The following is a 24,101-nucleotide window of genomic DNA, read 5'->3' on the forward strand; positions in this document are numbered from 1 at the left end:
TTTTTCTTCACTTCTTCCATCCAATCATTGCCTTATGACCCTGAAATCATTCAATAAACATATCAAGGTATCGAATGGAATTAAAGTGAATTAAAATTAGCAATTTAAAGGGCTAAAAAGCATGTTTTTAACTCTTAAGCACAAATTAAGGAGAATTACAAAATCATACTATTTCATTGAATAAATGTGAGATAAGTTGATAAAATCTCCTAAATTCAACACAAGATAAATCACAAAATTGGGGTTTATCACGCGGCTATTGCATATATGAATGGTCGGTCTGAAAATTATGTTCATGCATGGTTGACAATGGAATCTTACAATAAAACATATGAGTTTTATATCAACCTGGTCAGAGGAGAAGTGATGTGGGACAAGTCAGAATACTCTCACTGCTTACCGCTGACAAGACCAAAATCTTGTGGGAGACCAAAGCTCTATGCAAGAAAGAATGATGCACGAGGCCCCTGTTGGAGGCAGTCAAGAGAGAAAATCTACAAAATTAAAGAGGTAATATGGCAAGTTCACTTAGTGGAACTTGTGGCGATGTTGGTCTCACTACAAAGGGCATGAACATAATTTTGTGCGAAGTTGCAAAAAAGCTAAGGGCAGAGGAGGCTGCAGCAGCTGCAGAACAAGCTGATGATGAAGCTGGTGAAGAAGCCTCCATAAAATGCTCAAGTTGATGATTAAGTTGGTGATGAAGCTGGTGCCTAACAAGGTACTGCTGTAGAAGGTGCTGCTATTCAATGTGTTGTTGCTCAAGGTGGTGCTAAAGTAATCTATGTTACTAAAATTATTTACAAGTCACAATTTGAATAATTTTATTGAGTATTATGATCAACTATTACTATTAATGTTGTAAATATTAGCATTGTAGTTGATTCTAGTTGTTATGATCGACAGTTGTCCAAGCGAAAGATAATTAGACAAAACAAACTTCTAATTGTTAGGCCATCTGTTGATGCAGTCAGTTCTCTAAAGTCAAATATTGGTGCTGTTGATGTGGTTTCAAGGGAAATAATGGAAGGAGCAAGTGTAGGAATATTTGAAAAGATGGTGCTTTGTTGAAGTTTATTCCAACAACTAGATTTAAGGCACCAAGAAAGAAATCCTAATGATGTCATGAAGACTTTAGTTGTTACTTTATGATAGTAAGAATAATTTAGTGTTATTGCTTTAGTTGTTGCTTTTGATTTGCATTGTGATGGATTAAGTCTGAACTTGCATTTTGTTAGTGTTTGTTCATGGTGATATAGCCTTAGTTATAAACTTTTGGCCTAGTTTATATTTTGTATTTTGCATTATGCTGTTGCATATTGACACTATTTTGTACTTTTGTTAAGACAATACCATTGTCATGGTTATTGTAATTATAATGATATATTACCAGTTGGTCTAGTTAAAGGTGTATATTTATTAGCTTTATTTTGTCATTACATTATCCTTCATCCAGGATAATGAGATACAAAGTTTAGAAAAACTTAACTTCATTTATTTATAATCATAAATCATTACATAATGATCATGGACACACTCACACTCTAGCTATTTTTTAACTAAAAACCAAAACAACCAAACACCAAACATAAGCATCTTCAATGTGCTAATACTACTCTCTAAAGATTCCATTCTCCAGTTGAGTTCATTAAAAATTTCTTGTGCAACCTGAACCACACCTTGTTTTTCGTATCCATCGGTCCAACAAAAGAAATTACACTGAATTTCAAACTATAATAATACAAAAAGAAATATTGAATTCCATCAAATATAGCATTTTACCTCATAGTTGGGACACCCATAAAAAGGTCTTCCTAAATTCTCTGGCGTTGCTAAGTACTTAATCATAGTACGCAACCTACAATTGCATAATACAACGTTCTTACCCCTGGTTCGAATCCCCCGGTTACTGTAATTTTTCCCACTGGAGTTGTTCTTACTTGAGCTTCCTTGACTTTTATCATCATCGCCCATCATGCCTCGCCCAAAGAACAACTTTTCAGAGCTTCACAAGATGAACAATAGCAACGAGGAGGAGAGGAGTGAGATGAAGAACAAAGACGAACAACAACAACAACAACAACAACAAGGAGGAGAGGAGTGGAGACAAAGAACATGAACAACAGTAACGAGGAGGAGAAGAGTGGAGACGAAGAACAAAGCTGAATACAAAGAACAAAGATGAACATTTGGGAGTTAGGGTTTTATAAGTGTGAATAGATCAATTTGGGTGTTTTAATCAAATTTGGGATACTAATTTGAGTTGAACTGATTGTGTGTCCACATCAGCGTACAATTAAGTGTACACCTCAGCGCTAATTTAAAGCGAGTTGGAAATCTCCCTCTCTATATATATATTCGATAATCTTGTCATTCCATACTTCGCATATATTATTTGTAATGTTGTCGACCTTCGGATGGTGGCTAAAATAAGCCTTTGTCTATGCACCCAGGTAACCCTGCAAGATAGTCATAAGCATCTTTGATCACATTTTTTATCAACTCCATTGAATACTTAAAAGTCCCTCGTTGTTGTGCTTCTTGCAGCCTTCCACACAAATTTTTTAGTTTGTTGTCTTTATAATGCTTGATAAAATTATTCCATATATGAAAAATACAATTTCTACAATGAGCCTTTGGCATAATCTCCTTCAGAGCTATAACCAATCCCCGAAACATTCCTAGTAGTAATAACAATTAGTAGAATCAATTACAAAATGCATCAAATAACTAAAAAAATTGAGAATGCACATCACAAGTAGATTAATTTTTGTATTCTGCTGCTTTTTCTCACACATTTCATTAATCTTTTTATCGCCTTTAAGAACATGCAATACAGACTCCAGATTAAGTACACTAGTATCATACTAATACATCTCTTTATAGCTAACATACCCTAACTCCTTAAACATCTGTTCAAAATCTCTAAAGTTCACATAATTTTATATCTAATGAAGGAAGTGTATGCACTTTTTCATTCATGTAATACATTTTTCTATTAGAATTTCTTTCAAACCAAACACCATGGTGAAAAACCAGAACAATCTCATATGACATCTACATGCAAAAATAGAAACACAAAAAGAAACTAAAATTAAAAATTTAATCTTTTCACTAATGTCAACAATTACAAGACTAATTTACATAATTAAAACTACCATAACATGACAAATTTGGGAGCACACAGAATTTAAAAATAAAAAAATACACAAAGTTTTGAGAAAAGAGAACCACGCTGACTCACCTCTGCGTTTGGGTCTCTGTTAGTAGCTCTGTCGACCTTTTATAGTGCTGTCAACAACGCTTCACTTCATAGCTTCATCGCCTCATTTTGGAGAAAAATGTACCCGCTGGTAAAGATTCACAGTAATCTTATGTGAGAAGTAAGAGTTGTTTTAGACTTCTGAAAACACTTGATGGAGAAAAGGGTCAAATGCCTTTTGAGTCACATCCTTCATCTCCTCACAATGCAATGTCGTTTTGATGATTATTAGGCTGAGACTTAGTTGTCTCAAACTAATTGTTACTATCTATCTCAGCCAAGTATAGTCTAACTTTAAAGTAGGAGTGTTCACGGTTCAGTTTTTTCATAAACTGAACTAAAATTACACTAAATTATTTTAAATTGTTTAGAAATTGAACCAAACTACTTTGTTAAATAAAAAATTGATTTTAAATCAGTTTATAATACAGTGCACCAGTTTAGTTAAGTCTAACGTGACATGTCAACAAAATTTGTTAAGTCTTGTTGAAAATATTAACAAAAGAGTTTATATGTCTAACGAAATTGAATTTTTGAGATTGATTTATTATTTTCTAATTGATAAGATGCAAATTGTCCAAAATAAAAATAGATAGGAGTTTAGTTTTGTCCTAAAAGTCTAAATATAATAAAGATGATTTTTTCAAACAAATTTTTTCGTTTTTTGATAGCATATGAAAATTTTGGACCGAACTCTTTTAAAATAAAAAATTAATAAAATAATAGAATTAAAAATTCTACCTTAAATTAAAATAGTGAAATTCATATCATAAATATTAAGAATGACAAATTTAATAATAATTGTTTTATTTTATTATTTATCAGTTTTATCGTGACCTCTAAAATCGAGAATTCCTATCTAATAAATTCATTTTTTTTAACCTCAACTAAAATGAGTGGCGATTGGTGAATTCTCCTATGAATGTCAGTATGTACAGACACTCAACAAAACAAGAACTCCACCATATATTTATGTTAGTTCCAGAATAAGAAGGGGGAAGAAGAGAGAGAGAGAGAGAGAGAGAGAGAGGATCAGATAAGCATGGAGGAAGAGAAGAAGAGGAACGGGATAGTTTCGGTTGAACCAAAACCGAGCAATAGTTTCACGTCAAAAGTGATAGACTTGTTGGAGAAGCTTCTAGTGAAGTTGATGTATGACACTTCACTCCCACATCACTACCTCACTGGTAATTTCGCACCTCTTCCCGATGAAACCCCTCCGACTAAGGATCTTCCACTCACCGGCCACCTCCCGGTTAGTTACTATCAAGATTATCATATGATTATTCTTTCTTGCAATTTTTGAATAATTAGTGCCAGTAACTCTTTTTTTTTTTTTTTGTATTTAATTTGTACAGCGTAGCTTAACAGTCTTGTGTGTTTGTGTTTCATATGTTGGTTTGGTTTGGTTGTGGAAACCAAAGCTATATGAAGAAAGGAAAGGGATTTATATCTATGATGAACAAAATGATTAAAAAAATGCTATGTTAACACCAGCCACTAAATCGGCCACCAATAATTTGTGTATAAATACATGTGTTGTTTTACATATTTTCAATATGTATTTTACATTTTAATTATGAGTGGTTGATTTGGTGGCTGATTTTCTTTGTATGCCTAGTATGGTTGAATAATTATTTTAATTTTTTTTTTAAAAAAGACGTAGGAAGAATTGGATAAACAAAAGGTTTGGATTTAATATTTTTTCTCTTGTTTTGTAAACTTTCCTGCGTAAGTCTTCCAAAGCTAAATAGATAATAGAAGTTGTTGACCTCTGCAATAATGGTTGTTGAAAACATCAAAACATTTCTGTTTATTTATTTATTATTTTATCCTAGCTTGTAACTTTTTGTAAAGGATTTGGATCCAGTTAACTAAAATAAATAAATATAGGATTTGGATCTTGCCATGTTATGAGGGAAGATATATACATAAGTAGCTTCCTGGGAATTTTAAGAGGGACTCCAATGTATTTAATGAGTGTGTCTCTATGGCATATTATAGAAATCAGTGCAATAACTGAATTGTTTTAATGATAAACTTTCAGTATTTTTCGCTGTGTAGTTAGTTTTTGTCAATTGATTTTACTGAGCATGTTATGCTATGTTCTTAGGACTATTTATACAGGACTTGGTGCTTAGTAGTTAATAAGCATTGAAGCTGCCACTTTCTCATAGTAAACTGGCTGAATTATTGGAAATCATCATCTTATGACATTATTCAACTATTAAGTGCAACTGAAGAAAGTTTCATATATTCACGCTGATAGATAATTGAAAGCCAAAAATGAGAAATCCATATAACCTTGAGGAGGAGGAAAATACTATGCATTAATTGTTAATGTTGACGTAGGTCTATTCCAATGTTAGTCATTTGAACTACAGTCCTTCAATTATTGTAGCATCTTTTGCCTCAGTTCAAATTCATAGACCTTCTTGTGCTTTACTAGCCATGATTAAAATAGTTCTTTTATGTTTTTGGGTTTTCTGCTTTTCTGCCCTTGAAAACTGGTTACTATTTCTATTTTCTGATTGCTGAAGTAAAATGTCTATAATCAGTACCTTTTCTTGTATCAACTGCTGTTACTCATTTCTTACTATTTGTAAGTCTTTTTGTAGGATTGCTTGAATGGTGAGTTTGTCAGGGTTGGACCTAATCCGAAGTTTTCTCCTGTGGCCGGATATCACTGGTAATTTTGTTCTTTGTTTTTCATCCGTTTTAGCTTCAACTTATTGATTTTCCATTAGCAATATTTATTTTTATGGGAAGATTTAGTTTTAAACTGGAGGTGTCTCAGCTTATCTGGATTGAAATGTGTTTATTCTTAGCACTGCTTATACAATATACCCTCCTCTCTCGTTTTGCAGGTTTGATGGAGATGGGTATGTAATTTGCTTCCTTCATACAAACTTACATTTCTTTCAAGTGTCTTCAAGAATAATATTTCATGTAAATAGAGTGGTGATATTTGATCCTAGATCTGCAAGGATGAATGCTCTGTTTGGTGGATATTATTATTATTATTGAAATAAATGCGAAATATTGTGGCTGAAAAACTTAATAAGTATAAAACCATTTGTGTGCCTTTTGAGCTGTTGGTAGAGGCAGATGAATTGTTTTATACCTTAGCAAGCTCAAGTCAAAATCTTGTAAACTCTTTTTTTTCTCTGATTATATTACACTATGGCCCTCCAATGTTGTTCTACATATCATTGAATTTCAGAATGATTCATGGTTTGCGTATCAAAGATGGAAAAGCAACATATGTTTCTCGTTTTGTGAAAACTTCTCGTCTTAAACAGGAAGAGTACTTTGGAGGCGCCAAATTTATGAAGGTATGATACCATGTGCACTAGCCTTGTTGTCATTGTTTTCTTTTTTTTTTCATTATTACTTTTACTATTTTATTTAAATATTTTCTTTTTTAGTCTGTCTCTGCATGCACTTCTTCCTGAGTTGCATGCTTGATTAAGTGAGTGACTGCTTTAGTGGGCAGACATGAATGCCCGCATGCCGCATGGGATTAGTTGTATTATTTGTAGTTCTTAATTAAGTATGACCAGTGGGGCCTCATTGCAAACATTTCCTATTTCAAATCTGTTCTTGATGGTTATTTTGCTTTAATATTTATCTAATTCACTCTTTGATTGAATCAATTGTGCTTCTGATACTGTCAGTTGTCAATATCTTTCACTTTTGTGATATTGCTTCCCCTAGAACCTATCAACTTCTTTCTCATTTAAATATGAGCATACGAAAGTTCAGTTCAGTCAAACTATATGCTTCCAATTGTTTACTACTTTTTCTCGATCCTTTTTTGACTGTATGAGGAGGATCCCTCTAAAGTGAGGATCTCTCTTTAGGGGATAAAGTGAAGGATTTCACCCTATTGTTTAAGAATAGAAGTTATTTTACTTTATTGCTTCAATGGTAAAACTTCTTATTTTACCTTCAAAAGTGAAATCCTCACTTTAGAGGATCCAAATTTGTATTAAAGGTGCAAAGGTCAAGTCTTCCATTCAACTTCTAAAATCCATTCTACAAGAAAGTGCTAAATACTCTTAAATGTCATATTTCAGATTGGAGATCTCAAGGGTCTGTTTGGACTGTTGATGGTTAACATGCAAATGTTGAGAGCTAAATTGAAAGTACTTGATTTGTCTTTTGGGAATGGAACAGGTAAATTGTGCTATCTATCTTGTTCTGTCCAATTCAGACCATGATTTTAATGTATTTTGGACGTGAACATTACGTGCTTGCTACATCATGCATGGACATCTATTCAATATCGGTACTTTACGAAATACTGTAAACTTCTAACCGATCTTTCAAATTTCAAGATAGCTCTTAATTCTTTTCTAGAATGACCAGATAGTGCATTATCCTTTGGTCAGCCTTGATGGTTTCTGATAAATGTGCTTTGTTAAGTTTTCTTTTTTTGTTTTGTATTTCTTCATTTTCTTTTCTTATAAACCATGACTGGAAGATCTGAAACTAACTTGTAATCATACTCTAATGTATACCAGCCAATACAGCTCTTATATATCATCACGGAAAGCTTCTAGCACTCTCAGAAGCTGATAAACCCTGTAAGTACAGCTATTATATGTTTTAGGCTTATGAAGACTATGCACCTCTTGATTTTATCTTAACTGTCACTATATGGATTCAACAAAGGTTTTGAGAAAACCCTTAAGTTTTCAGCCATCCTTCAGCCATGATCATCTAAGCAATTATTTTTTCCTTCATGGAGAAAGACACTGAACTTCGATTAATGACTTTGTTGTACCTGAGGATTCAAATAGTTATCGTTATATTTACTGGTACTATTCCCCCCCCCCCCCCCCTTTTTCTAAAAAAAAAACCAATTTTCACACTTAAATATTTTTTTTGAAAGATAATCAGAGGTTTTTAAAAATTCAGTGTTTATTTTTTTCAATTATATTGAAAATTTTAGTTGTAAAATACTCCAACCCCCCCCCCCCCTTTCTTTTTTTTTTTTAAATTGTTTCATCCAGAGGAAAATAAACACCTTGACATGGTCCTTTTGAACTTATGCAGATGCTATTAAAGTTTTTGAAGATGGTGATTTGCAGACACTTGGTTTGTTAGATTATGACAAGAGATTGGGCCATTCTTTCACAGCTCATCCAAAAGTTGACCCATTTACTGGTGAAGCCATCTTCAATTAAGTTGAATGATTTGGGGGAATAATTATTCCAATTTCCAACTAAATGAATATCCTGTTTGCAGGCGAGATGTTCACATTTGGCTATTCACATACACCACCATATATTACGTACAGAGTTATTTCAAAGGATGGTTTTATGCATGATCCTGTACCCATAACAATAGCAGAGCCTATCATGATGCATGACTTTGCCATCACAGAAAATTATGCAATATTTATGGATCTTCCTCTGTATTTTAGGCCAAAGGTATTTCGAGTGTTTCTATTCATATATTCTGAAAAAGGGAAAAACAAGAATTAGTTAATTATAGTTCAACTATGCCAAGCATGGTATTTAGATTCTCAAATGAGTCTTATTTATGATTATTATAATTATAAGGATAAAAAACTTTTTGCTTTTCTAATTTCAACATTGTGATAGACTAGGAAAAATGGCAAGCCTAAAAAAAATTTGCACTGTTTGTTCCTGACATGGTCATAGAGCAACCGAAGTTGTTGTGGTCAATCTTCTGCTCCCATACTTAATTAGATTATAATTTTGCACTGCAAAAGTGATCCCATGATTTAAAAAGATTTTTCTATGAGAGAAAACCTATTTGAGATAAAAGCTATTTCAATGTTTACACCCAATAGTTTTAGCTTTTGAATAAACTCTCTTTAATTTTACTGTTACACTGAACATACCATATCAAAATCCATTTTTCAGGAAATGGTAAAGAATAAGACATTGATATTCACATTTGATTCGACCAAGAAAGCTCGATTTGGGGTCCTACCTCGGTATGCTAAGGATGAGAAGCATATTAGGTGGTTCGAGCTTCCAAACTGCTTCATATTCCACAATGGTATGTTTATATTTTCTGCTTCTACTTAATATATGATAATGATAAACATTCTGCAATTATGATTCAGTAAAAATTCAATGATCATAAAGGTAAATTCTCTGCTAACAATTTAAGTGATGAGTCCATTATGATGGGTTATGGGGATGAACAATATACAAGTAAAGGATGTGAAACCAACTTGTTATCTGTGCTTTCATTTCATTGATTGGCTGGTTGATTTCAACCTTTTTGACAACCTTATGTTTCTTTTATTCTTTTAAAAACCAGCTAATGCATGGGAGGAGGAGGATGAGGTTGTTTTGATCACATGCCGCCTTAAGAATCCAGATCTGGACATGGTCAGCGGAACTGTCAAGGAAAAGCTTGAAAATTTCTCAAATGAACTGTAAATAGACTTCTTTTCTTCACCCTGTTATTATTGGAATCAAATTTACTTAAACTTTTTATTTATTGTATATAACTTTATTAACTATATATTGACAATTTTTTTAAGGTATGAAATGCGATTTAACATGAAATCTGGCGAAGCTTCTCAAAAGAAACTATCTGCATCTGCTGTTGATTTTCCCAGGGTGAATGAAAGCTACACTGGCAGGTAAGATACCAAAGTTTTGACCATTTTATTTCTTCTTGGTCGTCATTCTATTCGGTTAAGGGTTTACGGTTTTGTGGACACATTCTTTGTGCTTCTTGGACAATGTTTATAATAGTTCTGCGATATATGGTTTTCAAATTATGTTCTAAGATAACTAAGTTTATGTTTGTTTTGCCTCTCCTGTGTTTATTATTTTCTTTGTCAAAATCAGGAAGCAACGATATGTATATGGAACCACATTAGACAGCATTGCAAAAGTTACTGGAATTATTAAATTTGATTTGCATGCCGAACCGGACTCTGGGAAAACAAAGCTTGAAGTCGGAGGAAATGTTCAGGGTCTCTACGACTTGGGACCCGGGAGGTTTGGTTCCGAGGCTGTTTTTGTCCCACGTATCCCTGGGACAACTTCTGAAGAAGACGATGGATACTTGATCTGTTTTGTACATGATGAGAATACTGGGTATGACTTTTCCATTGACATTTCAAATAATTACTTATGCAGTTTTTTTTTTTCTTTTAATGTGAATGAATTATATGAGAATCTGTGATCCTGTGTATGTCGAGCTTGTTGCAAACTTTTTACAAAGCTTGTTCCAAGCTCGGATAAAAAAGGAGGGTTCTCTTGAGCCTTTGATAGTCAATGTAAAACTTTGAATCTCTATGAATTGTAAAACTGCTACAGTAATGGCCATTATGGCTACTATGACTAGTCGTCACAAATCGCTCATCTCTTATATACTTACTCTGAGATGGCTTTCTCTTAGTCTCCTCTATCGAAAGAATAAAAACCTAATTGCCCGAATTTAAATTAAATTACAACGCTGCAGAAAATCGTTCGTGCATGTCATCGATGCTAAAACAATGTCAGCAGATCCTGTTGCTGTTGTTGAGCTGCCGCATAGAGTTCCTTATGGTTTCCACGCCTTCTTTGTGACAGAGGTTAGTGTTACTCACTTCATATTACTTTTTTTTTTTTTTTGAATTTCGTTTCTCTCTCTTCCCCACTGCACGTAGTGTTCATTTAGGTATTCTATAGGATATTACATTGTCTCTCAAATTATGGGCTTATCTGATATGAACTAATTAATATGAAGATCAGTCAAACCTACTGGTTCAGTCACAGAAATGCCTGTGACTGAAGTCATAGCTCCAAGTTAGTGAGAAGTCCTAAATTATGCTTGACATTGATTAATATAATTTATGCCCCTATATGATTAATCTAATCTGGTAATCATTTCCTTTGTACCTCCATATAGCTTTACCAAACTACCTGGGTACTTCAACAATAACAGGCCGAAAGGAGTTAGTTACCTTGTTGCTTAATGCTTAGCTTTTTCTAAAGCATTATGTTGTATGTGGGAGACTGAGAGTTAGGAAGAAAGGGAAAAGGAAGCATAAGGACTGAGAAGAATTGAGTTTAAGTTTTCTTATTTGTAAAATAATTTAATAAGCTCGTAATTTACTTTGTGATCCTGTGAGACTCCCCAGTTTAGGGGAGCTTTGAAATAGGGTGGTAGAGGGAAATTTGGAGACATGATAAAATTCCCATGTCTTTTTCCCTTCTAAAAAGGATGGTATAAAGGTGAAAGCTAAGGAACTATGAAATACAGCTAAAACCTATATAACGGCGTGTGGTTTACAGGATGTTTTTACATTATTAAGAATTTAATACTAGAAACATATTATTGGAAATGTACATTTTTTTTCAATGTAAAAGTTCATAGGAATGTGAAAGAAGGGAAGGGTTTGAAGAGTAAAATAGAGTTTATTGAACTTTTCCCTTCCCTTCCTTTCCTTCCGAGCGATCCGAACCTTTGTATGCATGATTAGTTCATGATGCTAACTCTTCATTTCATGGATCTATGTGCAGGACCAACTGCAAGAACAGGCGTAACTTTGATTAGTGTTGACAGCTTCACTATGTGCTATCTCATAATATATAGGCATGTATCTGCTATACTATGTATCCAGTGTTATGTTGAAACAACTTATTTTATACCAGTACACTATCATAAATAAATTAATAAAGAAATTATCCATCTTGACACAACTTTTGTATCTTCTTGAGCAGAAATTAGTGAAAATGTGAATATCTTATTTCAGCTCAAGTAGGTAAAGAAGTAAGCGGGCGTATATGAGGTACCAAAAAATGTGTGTGAATATTCACCTCATCCTCATGAAATGTATAGAAAAATTATGTATGTCAATGAACATGTATGAAATATATTTTATTAGTTGTTCTGCTGTTGAGACTGGAGTGAGGGAGGGACCAATTCATTGAGTATTTCTCAACTTCCAGAGTAAAGATTTATTAAGCCCCCGTGTCAAAAATTAAAAAGATTTATTAAGTCCTATGATGCATGAACACGGACGATGTTCGTGAATTTTAAAATCTTATAAGACATAGAAGTATATATACATATAAAATATAAAGTATTTTTTAAATAAATCGTAATGATATTTTAATATTTTATTGATATCAAAATATAAATTAAATCTTTAATTATTTTTAATATCTTATTTTAATTATATCAAGTATTTAAAATATTTTTATTTAAATAAATAATAATATATATTATATCTAAATTTATTTTAAAAATATATGTTAAGAATAAGACTTGACACGTTAACACATGATGATATTTAGGTGTGTCCAAGCGTGTTCAGAAAATTTTTTTTATTTTTTATTAAGACACTGTTTGACATAACAGACACATTTATCGGACAAATGTCGTGTTCGAAATGTGTCTGATACACGGATACAGTAATTCAGCAAAGTGTCTATCTGTATTTCATATATTAAGTCCAAACTTTATCTCTCTCTTTTCTTTTTTTTTCCATCATTTTAAAAAAAAAATTTTGTTCAAAATATCTTCTAAAACTCTAATTCACAAAGATGGCCCGTGGGACAATAAAAATTGCAATACATTGCATAACTTCCTTTTTGAATGACCCAAAGTAGTTGCAACAAAATTTTGGTGACATTTTAGGTCTTCGACCAAATTTTATTCTCAGACATTCTTAGTTATTGCTTCCGTAACATGGATAGGTCACTTTACTGGTTCAGGAAAACTCGTTTTGTGAGTAGGGATGATAATGGGTTTTTATGGTGCGGGAGAAGCTCTCCTGGTCCTATTTAGTAAAACATCTTCTGTTTCATTTTCACTCCATCTTTGTCACAATTTTACAGGTTTTCATTTATTTTTTTAGCAAGAGTGACAGATATCCGTAGATATTTATGGATAATTAGAGATTATTTAAGTTTTAAATTTTTGTTAAGAATAATTAACACAACTATAATAAAATTTTATATAATTCGACCAAATATATCAAATCAAAATAAATTTAACATAATAACACTCATAAAATTTTCAACATATAAATTAAAATAAAATAAATTAGTTAGTTACTTATATAATTTGAGTTTAATTTTGATGCACTGACATTGTAAAATATTTTATACAGTTGTGCAATTACAACTGTTCTCTTAGATGACCATTCACACGATTAATGTAAAAGATAATTATTTTTGCTAATATGACATTATGTGATTTGATGCACTTATAAAACGATTTTACACGTTAGTGCATCAAACCGTGACCGGACCAAATCGGACCGGTCGAACCGGTCAAACCATGAACTAGCAATAATTAACGGTCCGGCTAATAATGTGAAACCGTTAATAAAAAACCGCTAACAAACTGTTGAACCGGCCGAAAACCAGTCGGTCAGACCGGAACCGAAACCGACGGTTTGGATGAAACTGTGTCATTTTGGTTCCCGCACGGATGACCTCCCTTCCCTTTGCCTTCAGTCTTCATTCCAAACACCTAACCTAATAGCTTCTCCCCAAATCAAAAGAGGAAGTTGAAACAGGAAACCCTAGCTTCCTCCACCGCCGCAAGGACTGCCGCCGTCCGTCGCGCCCAGGCACTACCATCGTCGTCTGGTCGTCCGTGCTTCTTCCTCCTTCAAGAATCGCAGCTTCTTCTTCCTCGAGCTCAGTGCGTTAGTCCCTGGTATTCATCTGCTCCGTCGCGCTCCAGCCGCCGTCCATCGCGCGCTCAGGCACCATCGTCTTCGTCTAGTCGCCACAGGTTCTTCCAACCCACCACCGTTTTCTGAGTCGTGTTCGTTGCCTGGCCTCTGTCTCCGTCACGATTCTGCCCATCTTCTCAGACTTCTCAGAAGAAAAACCCTTCTCCATTCCAATTTCCTTCCTTCGAGTTCAGAGAGAAGAAGCTTAACAAAGAAAAAAAACCCTAGGCTTCGAAGGTCAGTTCATTGCTAACTTCTTCTGCGTTTTTTATTTATGCCATGTTCAATGATTATTTGATTATTGATTATTTAAATGTTTCGTGCTTTAATTTTTTATTGAATGATTATTTGATTGCTAATGAGCTCTAGTTCTGTTGTGTTGCTATTTTTGTGTTATATTTGGAAGACATTTTAAATTTTGTTAGACTATATTTATTTATTATTTTATTATTAAACGGTTTTTTTGATTAGACCACAATTAAAACGGTTAGACCAATAAATTAATAAATCAATAATTAAAATGGTTCAATGACCGGTCTAGTTTTCAGAACCTTGGGTGTGTTCAAATGTATGAATTTGAGTTTAAAATTTTAATTTTTAGACCACAAAGTGTTGTTTTTCTACTAAGAGTGTTAATTTTTTTAGGTTAAAATTGTTAATTTTTTTTTTGGTGACTAAATAGAAAAAAAAAAGAAAAAAAAAACAGACAAAACCAAATTAATTGGCTAGGGTCATATCTAAATCTATTAGATGTTGAAGCTCACTCCATGGTTGGCTCCAATTCGAGTGAATGTCCTCGACAGAAGCAGCTGCTTTAGCCATACAATCTGCAACACTATTTGCAGTCCTCTGAATTAAAAGAATAGAGACTCTCCAATTCCAATTCATAACCTCCTGTATATGCTTTGCCAAATCCCATTCCGGAATATCCTTACCAAGCATTCTTTGGTTTACCAAGAAAAGAGCTTCTAAACAGTCTGTTTCACAAATAACCTCACGAAATCCACTCTCCCAAGCAAGAAGTAAGCCTCTCCAAATTGCATACAATTCAGCAAAAAGAACACTGCACACTTCGACTTTCCCAGTGCAACCTTTCAACCAACATCCATCAGGATTACGAATGATACAACCAAAACCAGCATAGCCAGAAGGAGGAAACCAACTAGCATCACAATTCAATTTAACAGAATAAACTGGAGGTGGAACCCAATGCAAACAAAGTGAAGGAGGAGACAGAGATTGATGCATAGCAAAAATAGTGTGAAACTCCCTTACTGAACTACGAATCAAACTCACCACTTTACTAGCACTCCATGAATCATCTATATTAAATAAGTCATGATTCCTGCTTCTCCAAATCCACCATATGGTCGAAAAGAAAAGAAAATTATTTTCACTCCTTGCACCTCTATAGAGCCAATCATGTAAATTCGAGTTATCTGAATACAGGCCTAAAAGGTTCCAAACCTCCTTGGCACTAGGGCACTCCCGAAGACAATGAAGAATTGATTCAGAACCATTCTGACATCGATGACAGGTGCTAGATAAAGCTAAACCACGACCCAAACGAAACTCTGCCGTAGGAATAGCATTATGAAGACTGAGCCAAATCAAGAACTTGTACTTCTCAGGAATATGCAGTTGCCATACCCACAACCAATTATCATGCTCATTCCAGTCAAACTTTCTTTTGGCTAGCCAACTGTACCCACTCCTAGCTGAGTAAAGTCTAGAAGATGCCACACCCCACGACCAACCCGAACTCTCTCCAGCATTCAAATCCGGATTATAAGCATTCAAACGCTGTTTGACATCTTCTGGAATGATAGAGAAAATATCATGGAGATTCCATTGACCATCTTTCCAAACGTCTCTAATAGTTAAATCAGAGTCAGATATATGTACAAAAGGGACATCTTGAGCAATTGGACCCTCAATACTCCAATTGTCAAACCAAAAAGATTGATCAAGTGACCCAACGCACCAAGAGAAGGCATCTTTAAGAGCACCAAAAGCCTTTGAGATACTCTTCCAAACATGAGAAGCATTGAAAGGGACAGGGCCATCTAAAACTCCCTCATTCCTCATATACTTCGCCCTCAATAGAGCAACCCAAGGCTTGTCCTGACAATGAAAAAGTTGCCACACCAATTTACCAAGTAAAGATATATTAACACACGCAGGATCTCTAACACCCAGGCCACCAAATTTTTTTGGAGTGATCACGGTCCTCCAATTAACAAGAGAAAGACCTTTACCATCAACTTGACCCTTCCAAAGGAACTGTCTCATCATAGAAGATAATTTATCACAAACCCAATTTGGAAAAAAAGATACCTGCATATGATAGACAGGAATGGATGCTGCAACAGAATTGATCAGGCAAAGTCTCCCTGCTTTATTTAGAAGCCTTCCTTTCCAATTAGCTAATCTTCCCCTCACCTTTTCAATCACCGAATGAAAAGAAGCCCTACTGGTACGGGAATGATTAAGGTTAACTCCAAGATATCTTCCTAAGTCCAAAGCAAAACGTATTGAAGAAACACTAGTAAAAATATCTCTTCTACGAGCAGTCACATTTTTAGAACAAAAAGTTTTAGACTTTTCAAGATTCACTTTCATGCCAGATGCCTTGCAAAAAATGTTAAGAGAATGCATGACCATTTGGACCTGACTCTTTGTAGCCTGACAGAAGAGTAAGAGATCATCTGCAAACATCAAATGAGAAAATTTTGGGCCACCCCTAGTGACAGAAACTGGTTTCCACACACCCTCGACCACCTTATGAGATATATAGCAAGCAAGTCTTTCCATACAAAGCACAAATAAGTAAGGAGACATTGAATCGCCCTGTCTAAGCCCCCTTCTAGGAGCAAAACTATCCAATCTATTCCCATTCCACATAATAGAAAGAGATGATGCACGGACACAAGTCATAATCAAATTAACAGTGATGATAGGAAAACCAAAAGCAATGAGAGTACTCTCCAAAAACCTCCAATCCACCCTATCATAAGCTTTTTCAAGATCAATTTTAAAAGCAAGAGTACCTTTCTTGGATTTTGTGTGCTTCATAAAATTCAGAATTTCTTGGGCCACAATAATATTATCAGGAGCACCACGACCCGGAATAAAACCTCCTTGTGAAGGACTAACAATATCTGGAAGAAAAGGCCGAAGTCGGTTAGTCAATACTTTTGTGATAATTTTATAAACAACATTACACAAGCTAATAGGCCTGAAATCCTTCATAAAGGTAGGGTTATCAATTTTAGGAATAAGCACAATCAGAGTTTCCATGATGCTAGGATTTAAGAACTCTCCCAAAAAAGCGCTCCGAACAATATTCCAAATCTCAGTGCCTACTATCTCCCAATATTCTTTAAAAAAATAAGCTTGAAAGCCATCTGGACCAGGAGCCTTAAAAGGGCTCATACTAAATACTGCTGACTTGACTTCCGCAAAAGAGACAGGGTCAATTAACCTAGCACAAGCCTCAGTACTTAGTGTGGGCATCGGAACATCCCCTAAACAATCAACCTCAACCTCTTCCGTTGTACCAAAGAGATTCTTGTAAAAAGAGAGAGCTTCTTCCTGGAGAATATCTGGATCAGTAGACCAAGACCCATCTCTAACATATAATCCATGTACTCTATTATGGTTTCTACGTACCAAAGTCTGAAGATGAAAGAATTTAGTGTTTCTATCCCCATACTTGACCCACTGCTCTCTAGATTTCTGGTACCAAAAAAGTTCCTCTTGCAACAAAAGCCTATTGTAATCTTCCCTCAGTTCAGCTTCTTTAATTCTCAGAGATAACACATCGGTAACCTCCAAACGCCGTTGAATCTGATCAATCTGATATTCCAGCTTATTTTTTCGCATAAAAATATTTCCAAAAATCTTTGAGTTGAAGTCCAAAGAAGCCTGTTGAACCATCTTAAGCCTTTCGGTAACGCCTCCAAACTCTTGATTCCAAGCCTTACTAATAACATGTTTATAAGAAGGATGTGTTGCCCACGCAGCTTGAAACCTAAAAGGACGTGAACCTTTCACTCTGGGGCTACCATGACAACGAACTAAAATAGGACAATGATTAGAATGAAGCCTGCTAAGAATTTCAGAATAACCCTCAGGAAACATTGTCATCCACGCCTCATTAACTATAGCTCTATCCAATCTTTTAGCCAAGTCCCTGCCAGCCTGAACTGCTCTATACCAAGTATATCTCCTACCAGTCACTTTAAGATCAAAGAGCTCACAGTCATCCAGAGTAGTAGCTAATAGACTAGCTCTGTGAGAAGAAAAATAAGCACCTGTACTCTCATCTGGTGCCACAATCTCATTAAAATCACCAACGGCCATCCATGGTCTATTATGGTCTGAATTAATAGAACGCAAATGATCCCAAATCGTACATCTTAATGAGACAATGCAGTGTAGCTATAATGTTTACCTAGCACCTTAATCACTATAGCATCCTTATAAGGTTCTGCCAAGCAATTCTTAGCTTCTTGGGTAAACGTGTTAAAATTGTTAATTTTGAGTTAATAATAATTAGGTGCACTTTTGGAAAATTATTTGATACTCGTGGGAATATCAGGGTCTACACAACATTGGAATCTTCATTCCCGGGCATACTATGCAAGATTTCTGTGAAAGTTAATCCACCTATCACCAAACATTTGCCCATCACTTATCTTTTCCAAATTTCTTCAAAACACATCTCTCCCATCACTGCTGCTACCCCCTTTGCCTCTGCCTCTCTCGTATGTATCGTCAACCGTAGGTAATAATATTAAATCTGTCATGAAATGGTAACCAATGAAATGGAGATAGTTCAATGTTAATCATAAATGCTGTTTATTATGTTTGGTTTTTCGGATATGCAAATTATGATTTTAGTTTACAGAGATTTAATTTAATTAATCTTTGACTTTGAAAATTTGACAGTAACAAATGCTGGGACTCTCATATGGAGAAATACTTCTGTTGATTGGAGTCACTGCTGCTGTAATTGGTTGGTTCATGCTGCTGGTCTTATTTTCTCTTTACTGTATGATGATTTTGATTGTAGGAATTTGAAAATTGTTTCTCTGACAAATTGATGTGTAATAGGCCCAAAAGATTTGCCAATCATAGCCAGAACAGCTGGGAGGCTAGCTGGTCGCGCTGTTGGATATGTACAATTGGCTCGCGGCCAATTTGACAGCGTTATGCAGCAAACCCAAGCTCGCCAGGTACTCCTCATGAGGTTACCAAACTCTCTGAGTGAAAACTCGTAAACTCTTATGGGCATATACGTTTAGGTCCGATATCAAGTTTACAATTTTACAAGTAAAACTCTGACACATTTGCTAGTTGAGTTTTATAATTCATGTTTACCTAAACTCTACAAGTTTAGATGTATGGAGTTTGGTCACATCGACTCCCCTTTCTCCAACCTAGAGCTATAACTAGCATTTACTAGATTTGTTAGGTCACATATGCGCTACATTTGGTTTCTCACAATAATCTGGAGAAAGTTAAACCAGTGGAGGAGGTAATTTCAGAACCAGAATAATAATAAAAAAGAGGGAAAATAAAAAGAAAGAAAGAAAGAAAGAAAAATCTGTCCCTTAAGTGTAGATGGGGATCGTGATTTCATGCTTGATATTTACTTTGAATTTCTTAATAATACAAGAGTAGTGCAAAAGTTAGGCACATATTTACATTGTATTGAAGAATTTGAGTAATCATCCCACAGCTTGGTAATGGCATTCAATGAGCAAAAACTAAATTCTATTGTATTCACCTGTTTTGTCGTTAGGTTCACAAGGAACTGCAGGACACAATGGCACAGCTCGATGCTATTCGTCATGAAATTAGAAGTATATCACTCATAAATCCCGGCCCTATGACCCGCAGGCTTGTGGATAATCCTGACCAGACATCTATTCCAAATGGTATAGTTTTTTTTGAATTTTTCTGTTTTGGATTGTAGTTTAGTATTCTAAAATTGTACTGATTTGCTAAAATTCTGCGCAATCTTGTTATCTTCTGTCGTCGATGATTAGGCACCAAAAAAGCCGAAGACGTTGGAGAGAATAAGTCCATACCCCCTGCTACCACTAACTCAACACCCACTGTTATCAAGGTTATATTGAACACAAATAGAACTTGAAATAAATTATATGCCGCTTCAGGAAAATGTGCTTACATGGTATCTAATATTTTCCAGGATTCACCTTTGTTGGCCTCATCAAATTCATGCAACATGCAAAGTCAAGCAACGACATATGCCCGATTGGCAGAGTCTGCTATCATCAAGAACAGTTTAGCTGCAAGTAGTACTGAACCCCAGAAGATTAAACCTGAACTGCAGCATACTGTCTTGCCAATTTCCGCTGAAAGCGCTGGACTCTTACCAAATCGTAGCGGTAACTTTTAGTTGTTGCTAGATTTTGTTAGTTTGTTTCTATGGTTAGCTAAAATATTTATAGTTTGTGCATAATGTATTGGGGGTTGTCTGATGAATATCTCATCCTATCCATGTTAGATCACGTACATATATGCGTATGTGTTCAGGCACTGGAGTGGATACTTTCAAGAGTATACAATCAGTGGTGAAAATACACGCTTGACATGGTCAAGTGGATTTTCTAATTGATAAAATCTTGACGGTTTATCCGTAAAGTCGTACATTTGGTTGGAGCCTAAACTGATGAACTTGTAAGAGTTTACAAGTTAACTTGAGAGTTTAATAACTTTGTGTGGACCATTTGGGGATGCATTGAATGCCTTTTAGTTCATTGTCTCATTGTTTGTTATTTGTCAATGATTTGAGTGGCTAATGATTGCTCTTTACCCCAATTAATTTTTTTTCGTTCATTTTTCTTTAATTATTATTATCAAGGTGGACTTTCATGTGTAGTTTTGTTATAGAATGATATCTGAAACAAACTTTTTGGTTGTATTGGCAGCTGATGTGAAAGGATCCGACATAGTTCTAGAAGCAATCGTGGAGGCAGAAGTAGCTCACAATGCCAAGGAATTCTTTTCACAACCCCAAAATCAAACATGATTGATATCATATGGTAATGTTACATTTCACCTTTCTAATATATTCAACAATAATTGTTTGTATCTTCAACAATAGTTTTGTTCTTTGTAGCATTTGTAATTGATTTACTTGTAAATAAAAAATCGTATGTAATCCAGTAGATTTCATATACCAACATGAGGTAGATCAGGTTGATCGAGTGACACGCTAGTGTTTCTTTTTTTGGGTTTTGTTTTTCTCCCGGTGGCTTCAATTAGGAATGGAAAAAATTTGTGTTAGCAGAGATAGTTGGTCTCAAGTAGGATTAGTCGGCTTCCTGACATTTGGTTTGCATTATTATTTTAAATTTTTTCATCATTTTGTGAAGGGAAAAAAAAAAGGTTGAAATCGATGGTGTTGATTCTTTGCATTCTTATTGTAGTTGTCCCTTCGATTATTTCTTAATGCACAACCACCAATGGAGTAGACAACGAGTAAGATGAACAAGAATATAACATTGATTATAGTTTACTATCTTCCAATCTTTCTTAAGATCTTCTATTAATCCAACCTTACAAGATTCACAATTGTAGCATAGAATATTTGGATCATTACTCCAAGCATCACAGTCAGAATTGCTCTAAGTTGTATTAGTTGCCTTGATCCAAACATTAGAACCTACATTCATCCAATGACTTACAACATGACTAAAAAATGACAATCCGGTGTACAAGTATCCTGCGTTAACGTAGGATACGGGAAATGACTGCATTCAAAAGGTATAATGTATGTAGTCTAACCTGGTAATTATATTGGTAGTTGTTTTTACGGTTTGAATTCGTGACTTTAAGGTCACACGGAGATAACTTAATTGTTGTTCCAGTTCCAGGTTTTCCTTTAACTTACAACATGACAAAAAAAAAGTTTCAAAATTAGTTAAATAGAGTTAATATTCAAAATGGCCCATGAAATTTAAAGATAGACTCAATTTGACCCCTAAAATTTTAATTGACTCAATTTGAACCCCCCAAATTTGAATAAGTGACTCACGTTAGCCTTTCTGTTAATCTCCGTTAACGGCACGCTTATCTAGAACGTTAAGTGACACGCAGAGTTGATAGGTGGCCTTATTAAACGTTAATGACATAGGAAAAAATTTTTTAGACTCAATTTAGCTCCCCTTTTAATGAATATAAAACCCTAGCAAGTGTCAAATTCCCAAATTGATAACGTTGTTTGGGTGTTGGAGAAGATGATGAGGAGTACCAGCCAATGTTCTGGAAGCTGCAACAGATCTCATTCACATGGAAGTTTGGATAGGAATCCAAATCGAGCTAGATCTGGAAAGGTTCCACACTGGTGCGGTTGTGGAATGCGTCCCGTTCTTCGTTGGTCTGGAACAGAAGTAAATCCAGAAAGACCATTTTTTGGATGTCCAAATTATAATGTGAGTTCTGAATTGCTTCCTTCTTGAATGTACATCTTTTTGTAATACATGTATAATTTATTGTGGTTCTTGTTGTGATAGACCTCTGGAAATAGATGGTGTGGACTTTTTGTGTCGACAAATGTCGTGGAAGAAGACATGACTGGCAGACGTGAAAATGAAAATAGCATTGAGTATTGGAAGATGAACGTGGGTTGGAAGATTAGTGCAATAGAAGCTGAAATTAGGATTTTAAAAGTATGGAATAGTATTTTGAGTTTTTTTTATTGTTTTGTTTGTAGTTATAGCCATTGGCTATGCCTTGGGTGTAGGAAAGTGATGAATAAAATTGAATTAATGTCACTACAATTATGTTTTTTTCAATACAAATCTGTTTTGTAAATTGTAAGTTTTGACTAAACCTACAAATTCAGTAAGGATATTACAAATAGGTATAATTATGTAAATTAAAAGTTGTGACTAAACCTGTAAAAATAAAATGGTAAGAATAAACAAAAGATTGATTACAAATCTGCAAATATTAATAATAAACTAATTTGTAATTTATCTACTAAATATCTAAATTGTAAAATAAGTTATAATAATAAACCTTGAATCTGATATCATAGGTCAACCATGGTCATGCCAATGACCATTGTCATCATTATAGTCACAAAACAAAAGGGCTATTTAAAAGGTTTCAAAACAAAGCCCTATACAAGACATAATAAAAGGCATAAACAACCATTGATGTAAATTTTAGTTACAAAACAGCCACAAAATAACCTCAAAACACACACTTTGGATTGCATTTATCAATTCATCCACAAAAGACATAATTTAAAGTCTATTTCTTCCTTGGTGCTTTGAAGCCCGGAGTGGGGACAAAATTCATAAATTCAGTAAACTTTGACGCTGTCCTAGAATTAGCTCCTTGCATTGGTTGCTCTTCTTTTATGCGACAGCTTATCCTGTAGCTTTTATTTCTTTTGAATTTTATTTGCCTCCCCTCTTAAATGGTAAAGTCCCTCACAGCTTCCATAAATTCTTGTTTAGTGTTAAATTTTATTCCAATTTGGAGTGAGTTTGGGTTTGGGTTTGGGTTTGATGTTGGTGGTGGTGGATTTGGTTGAGGTGGGCTTGGGTTTAGATAAGTTGTGCTTGGCTGGTGGATTAGGTTGGGCCTGAGTTGGTGATTTGGGTTGGGTCTGGGTTGGTGACTCGGGTTGGGCCTGAGCTGGTGGATCTTCTTGGTCCTGGACTAGTACTTCAGGTTGGGTCTGGACTGCTGGTTCTTCATTGGACTTTGTAGTTGAGACATCATTTGAGCTTCCTGTTGGATTTTGTATGGTGATAGGTGCATCCTTGTCTTCTTCAGGAGTAATGGGAATAAACTCTATTAACTCAGCTACTTCATTATCATGAGGTTGGGAAATTCCATGCTCAAAATATAAGTGGACTCTTCCTTGGTTCATTCTTGCAAGATAGCACATCTCTAACAATTCTTTGTCATGTGAAAGTGCTCTCAGTCCATTCTTTAAAGGTCTCCTAGGAATAAGCCACTAATATTCAACAATATCAGCATAACCGAGCTCCTTGTAGTAATCCTTTAGTGAAAATACATCCAATCTATCTTCATCTAGTCCAGTTAATTCACCCGTATTATCCGTTTCGTAAACTACACTGCCATCATTCTTTGTAACAAAGCTGCCTCCGTGAT

General features: G+C 34.8%; 3 protein-coding genes and 1 long non-coding RNA gene across 7 annotated transcripts; 2 read left to right on the plus strand and 2 right to left on the minus strand.

Moving 5' to 3' along the window:
- Positions 1 to 1,473: 1,473 nt before the first annotated feature.
- LOC112769051 (uncharacterized) lies at positions 1,474 to 3,527 on the minus strand. Its single transcript, XR_003186349.3, has 2 exons — positions 3,245 to 3,527; positions 1,474 to 2,459 (listed from the first exon to the last, which is right to left on the minus strand). It is a non-coding gene; the product is annotated as an uncharacterized lncRNA (long non-coding RNA).
- A 348-nt stretch (positions 3,528 to 3,875) lies between these two features.
- LOC112770866 (carotenoid 9,10(9',10')-cleavage dioxygenase 1) lies at positions 3,876 to 12,130 on the plus strand. Of its 3 annotated transcripts, none has more exons than XM_025815336.2 (14): positions 4,041 to 4,517; positions 5,881 to 5,951; positions 6,130 to 6,144; positions 6,486 to 6,597; positions 7,342 to 7,441; positions 7,789 to 7,851; positions 8,324 to 8,434; positions 8,516 to 8,700; positions 9,160 to 9,298; positions 9,566 to 9,683; positions 9,792 to 9,893; positions 10,105 to 10,356; positions 10,724 to 10,835; positions 11,767 to 12,130. In XM_025815336.2, the coding sequence occupies exons 1-14, from the start codon at positions 4,305 to 4,307 to the stop codon at positions 11,788 to 11,790; spliced, it is 1,617 nt and encodes a 538-aa protein (XP_025671121.1). In that variant the 5' UTR covers positions 4,041 to 4,304; the 3' UTR covers positions 11,791 to 12,130. The 3 variants fall into 3 exon arrangements, with proteins under 3 accessions (XP_072080334.1, XP_025671121.1, XP_029150872.1); XM_029295039.2 differs by having other exon boundaries at positions 8,516 to 8,661; XM_072224233.1 differs by lacking the exon at positions 6,130 to 6,144 and having other exon boundaries at positions 3,876 to 4,517; positions 5,881 to 5,959.
- A 1,850-nt stretch (positions 12,131 to 13,980) lies between these two features.
- On the minus strand, positions 13,981 to 18,299 carry LOC114925804 (uncharacterized). Its single transcript, XM_029294944.1, has 2 exons — positions 17,650 to 18,299; positions 13,981 to 14,116 (listed from the first exon to the last, which is right to left on the minus strand). The coding sequence occupies exons 1-2, from the start codon at positions 18,297 to 18,299 to the stop codon at positions 13,981 to 13,983; spliced, it is 786 nt and encodes a 261-aa protein (XP_029150777.1).
- A 61-nt stretch (positions 18,300 to 18,360) lies between these two features.
- Positions 18,361 to 22,784, plus strand: LOC112772857 (uncharacterized). Of its 2 annotated transcripts, XR_003187711.3 has the most exons (9): positions 18,543 to 18,723; positions 18,888 to 18,954; positions 19,053 to 19,174; positions 19,744 to 19,879; positions 19,991 to 20,070; positions 20,155 to 20,353; positions 20,897 to 21,010; positions 22,208 to 22,402; positions 22,484 to 22,784. XR_003187711.3 is itself a non-coding variant. In XM_025817860.3 (7 exons), exons 2-7 carry the CDS (start codon positions 18,894 to 18,896, stop codon positions 20,995 to 20,997), a joined length of 699 nt encoding a protein of 232 aa, XP_025673645.1. In that variant the 5' UTR covers positions 18,361 to 18,723; positions 18,888 to 18,893; the 3' UTR covers positions 20,998 to 21,385. The 2 variants fall into 2 exon arrangements, 1 of the variants encoding a protein (XP_025673645.1); XM_025817860.3 differs by lacking the exons at positions 22,208 to 22,402; positions 22,484 to 22,784 and having other exon boundaries at positions 18,361 to 18,723; positions 20,897 to 21,385.
- The last annotated feature ends 1,317 nt before the right edge of the window (positions 22,785 to 24,101 follow it).

The sequence above is a fragment of the Arachis hypogaea genome, chromosome 18, assembly GCF_003086295.3.
Source record: "Arachis hypogaea cultivar Tifrunner chromosome 18, arahy.Tifrunner.gnm2.J5K5, whole genome shotgun sequence".
Taxonomy (NCBI): Eukaryota; Viridiplantae; Streptophyta; class Magnoliopsida; order Fabales; family Fabaceae; genus Arachis; species Arachis hypogaea.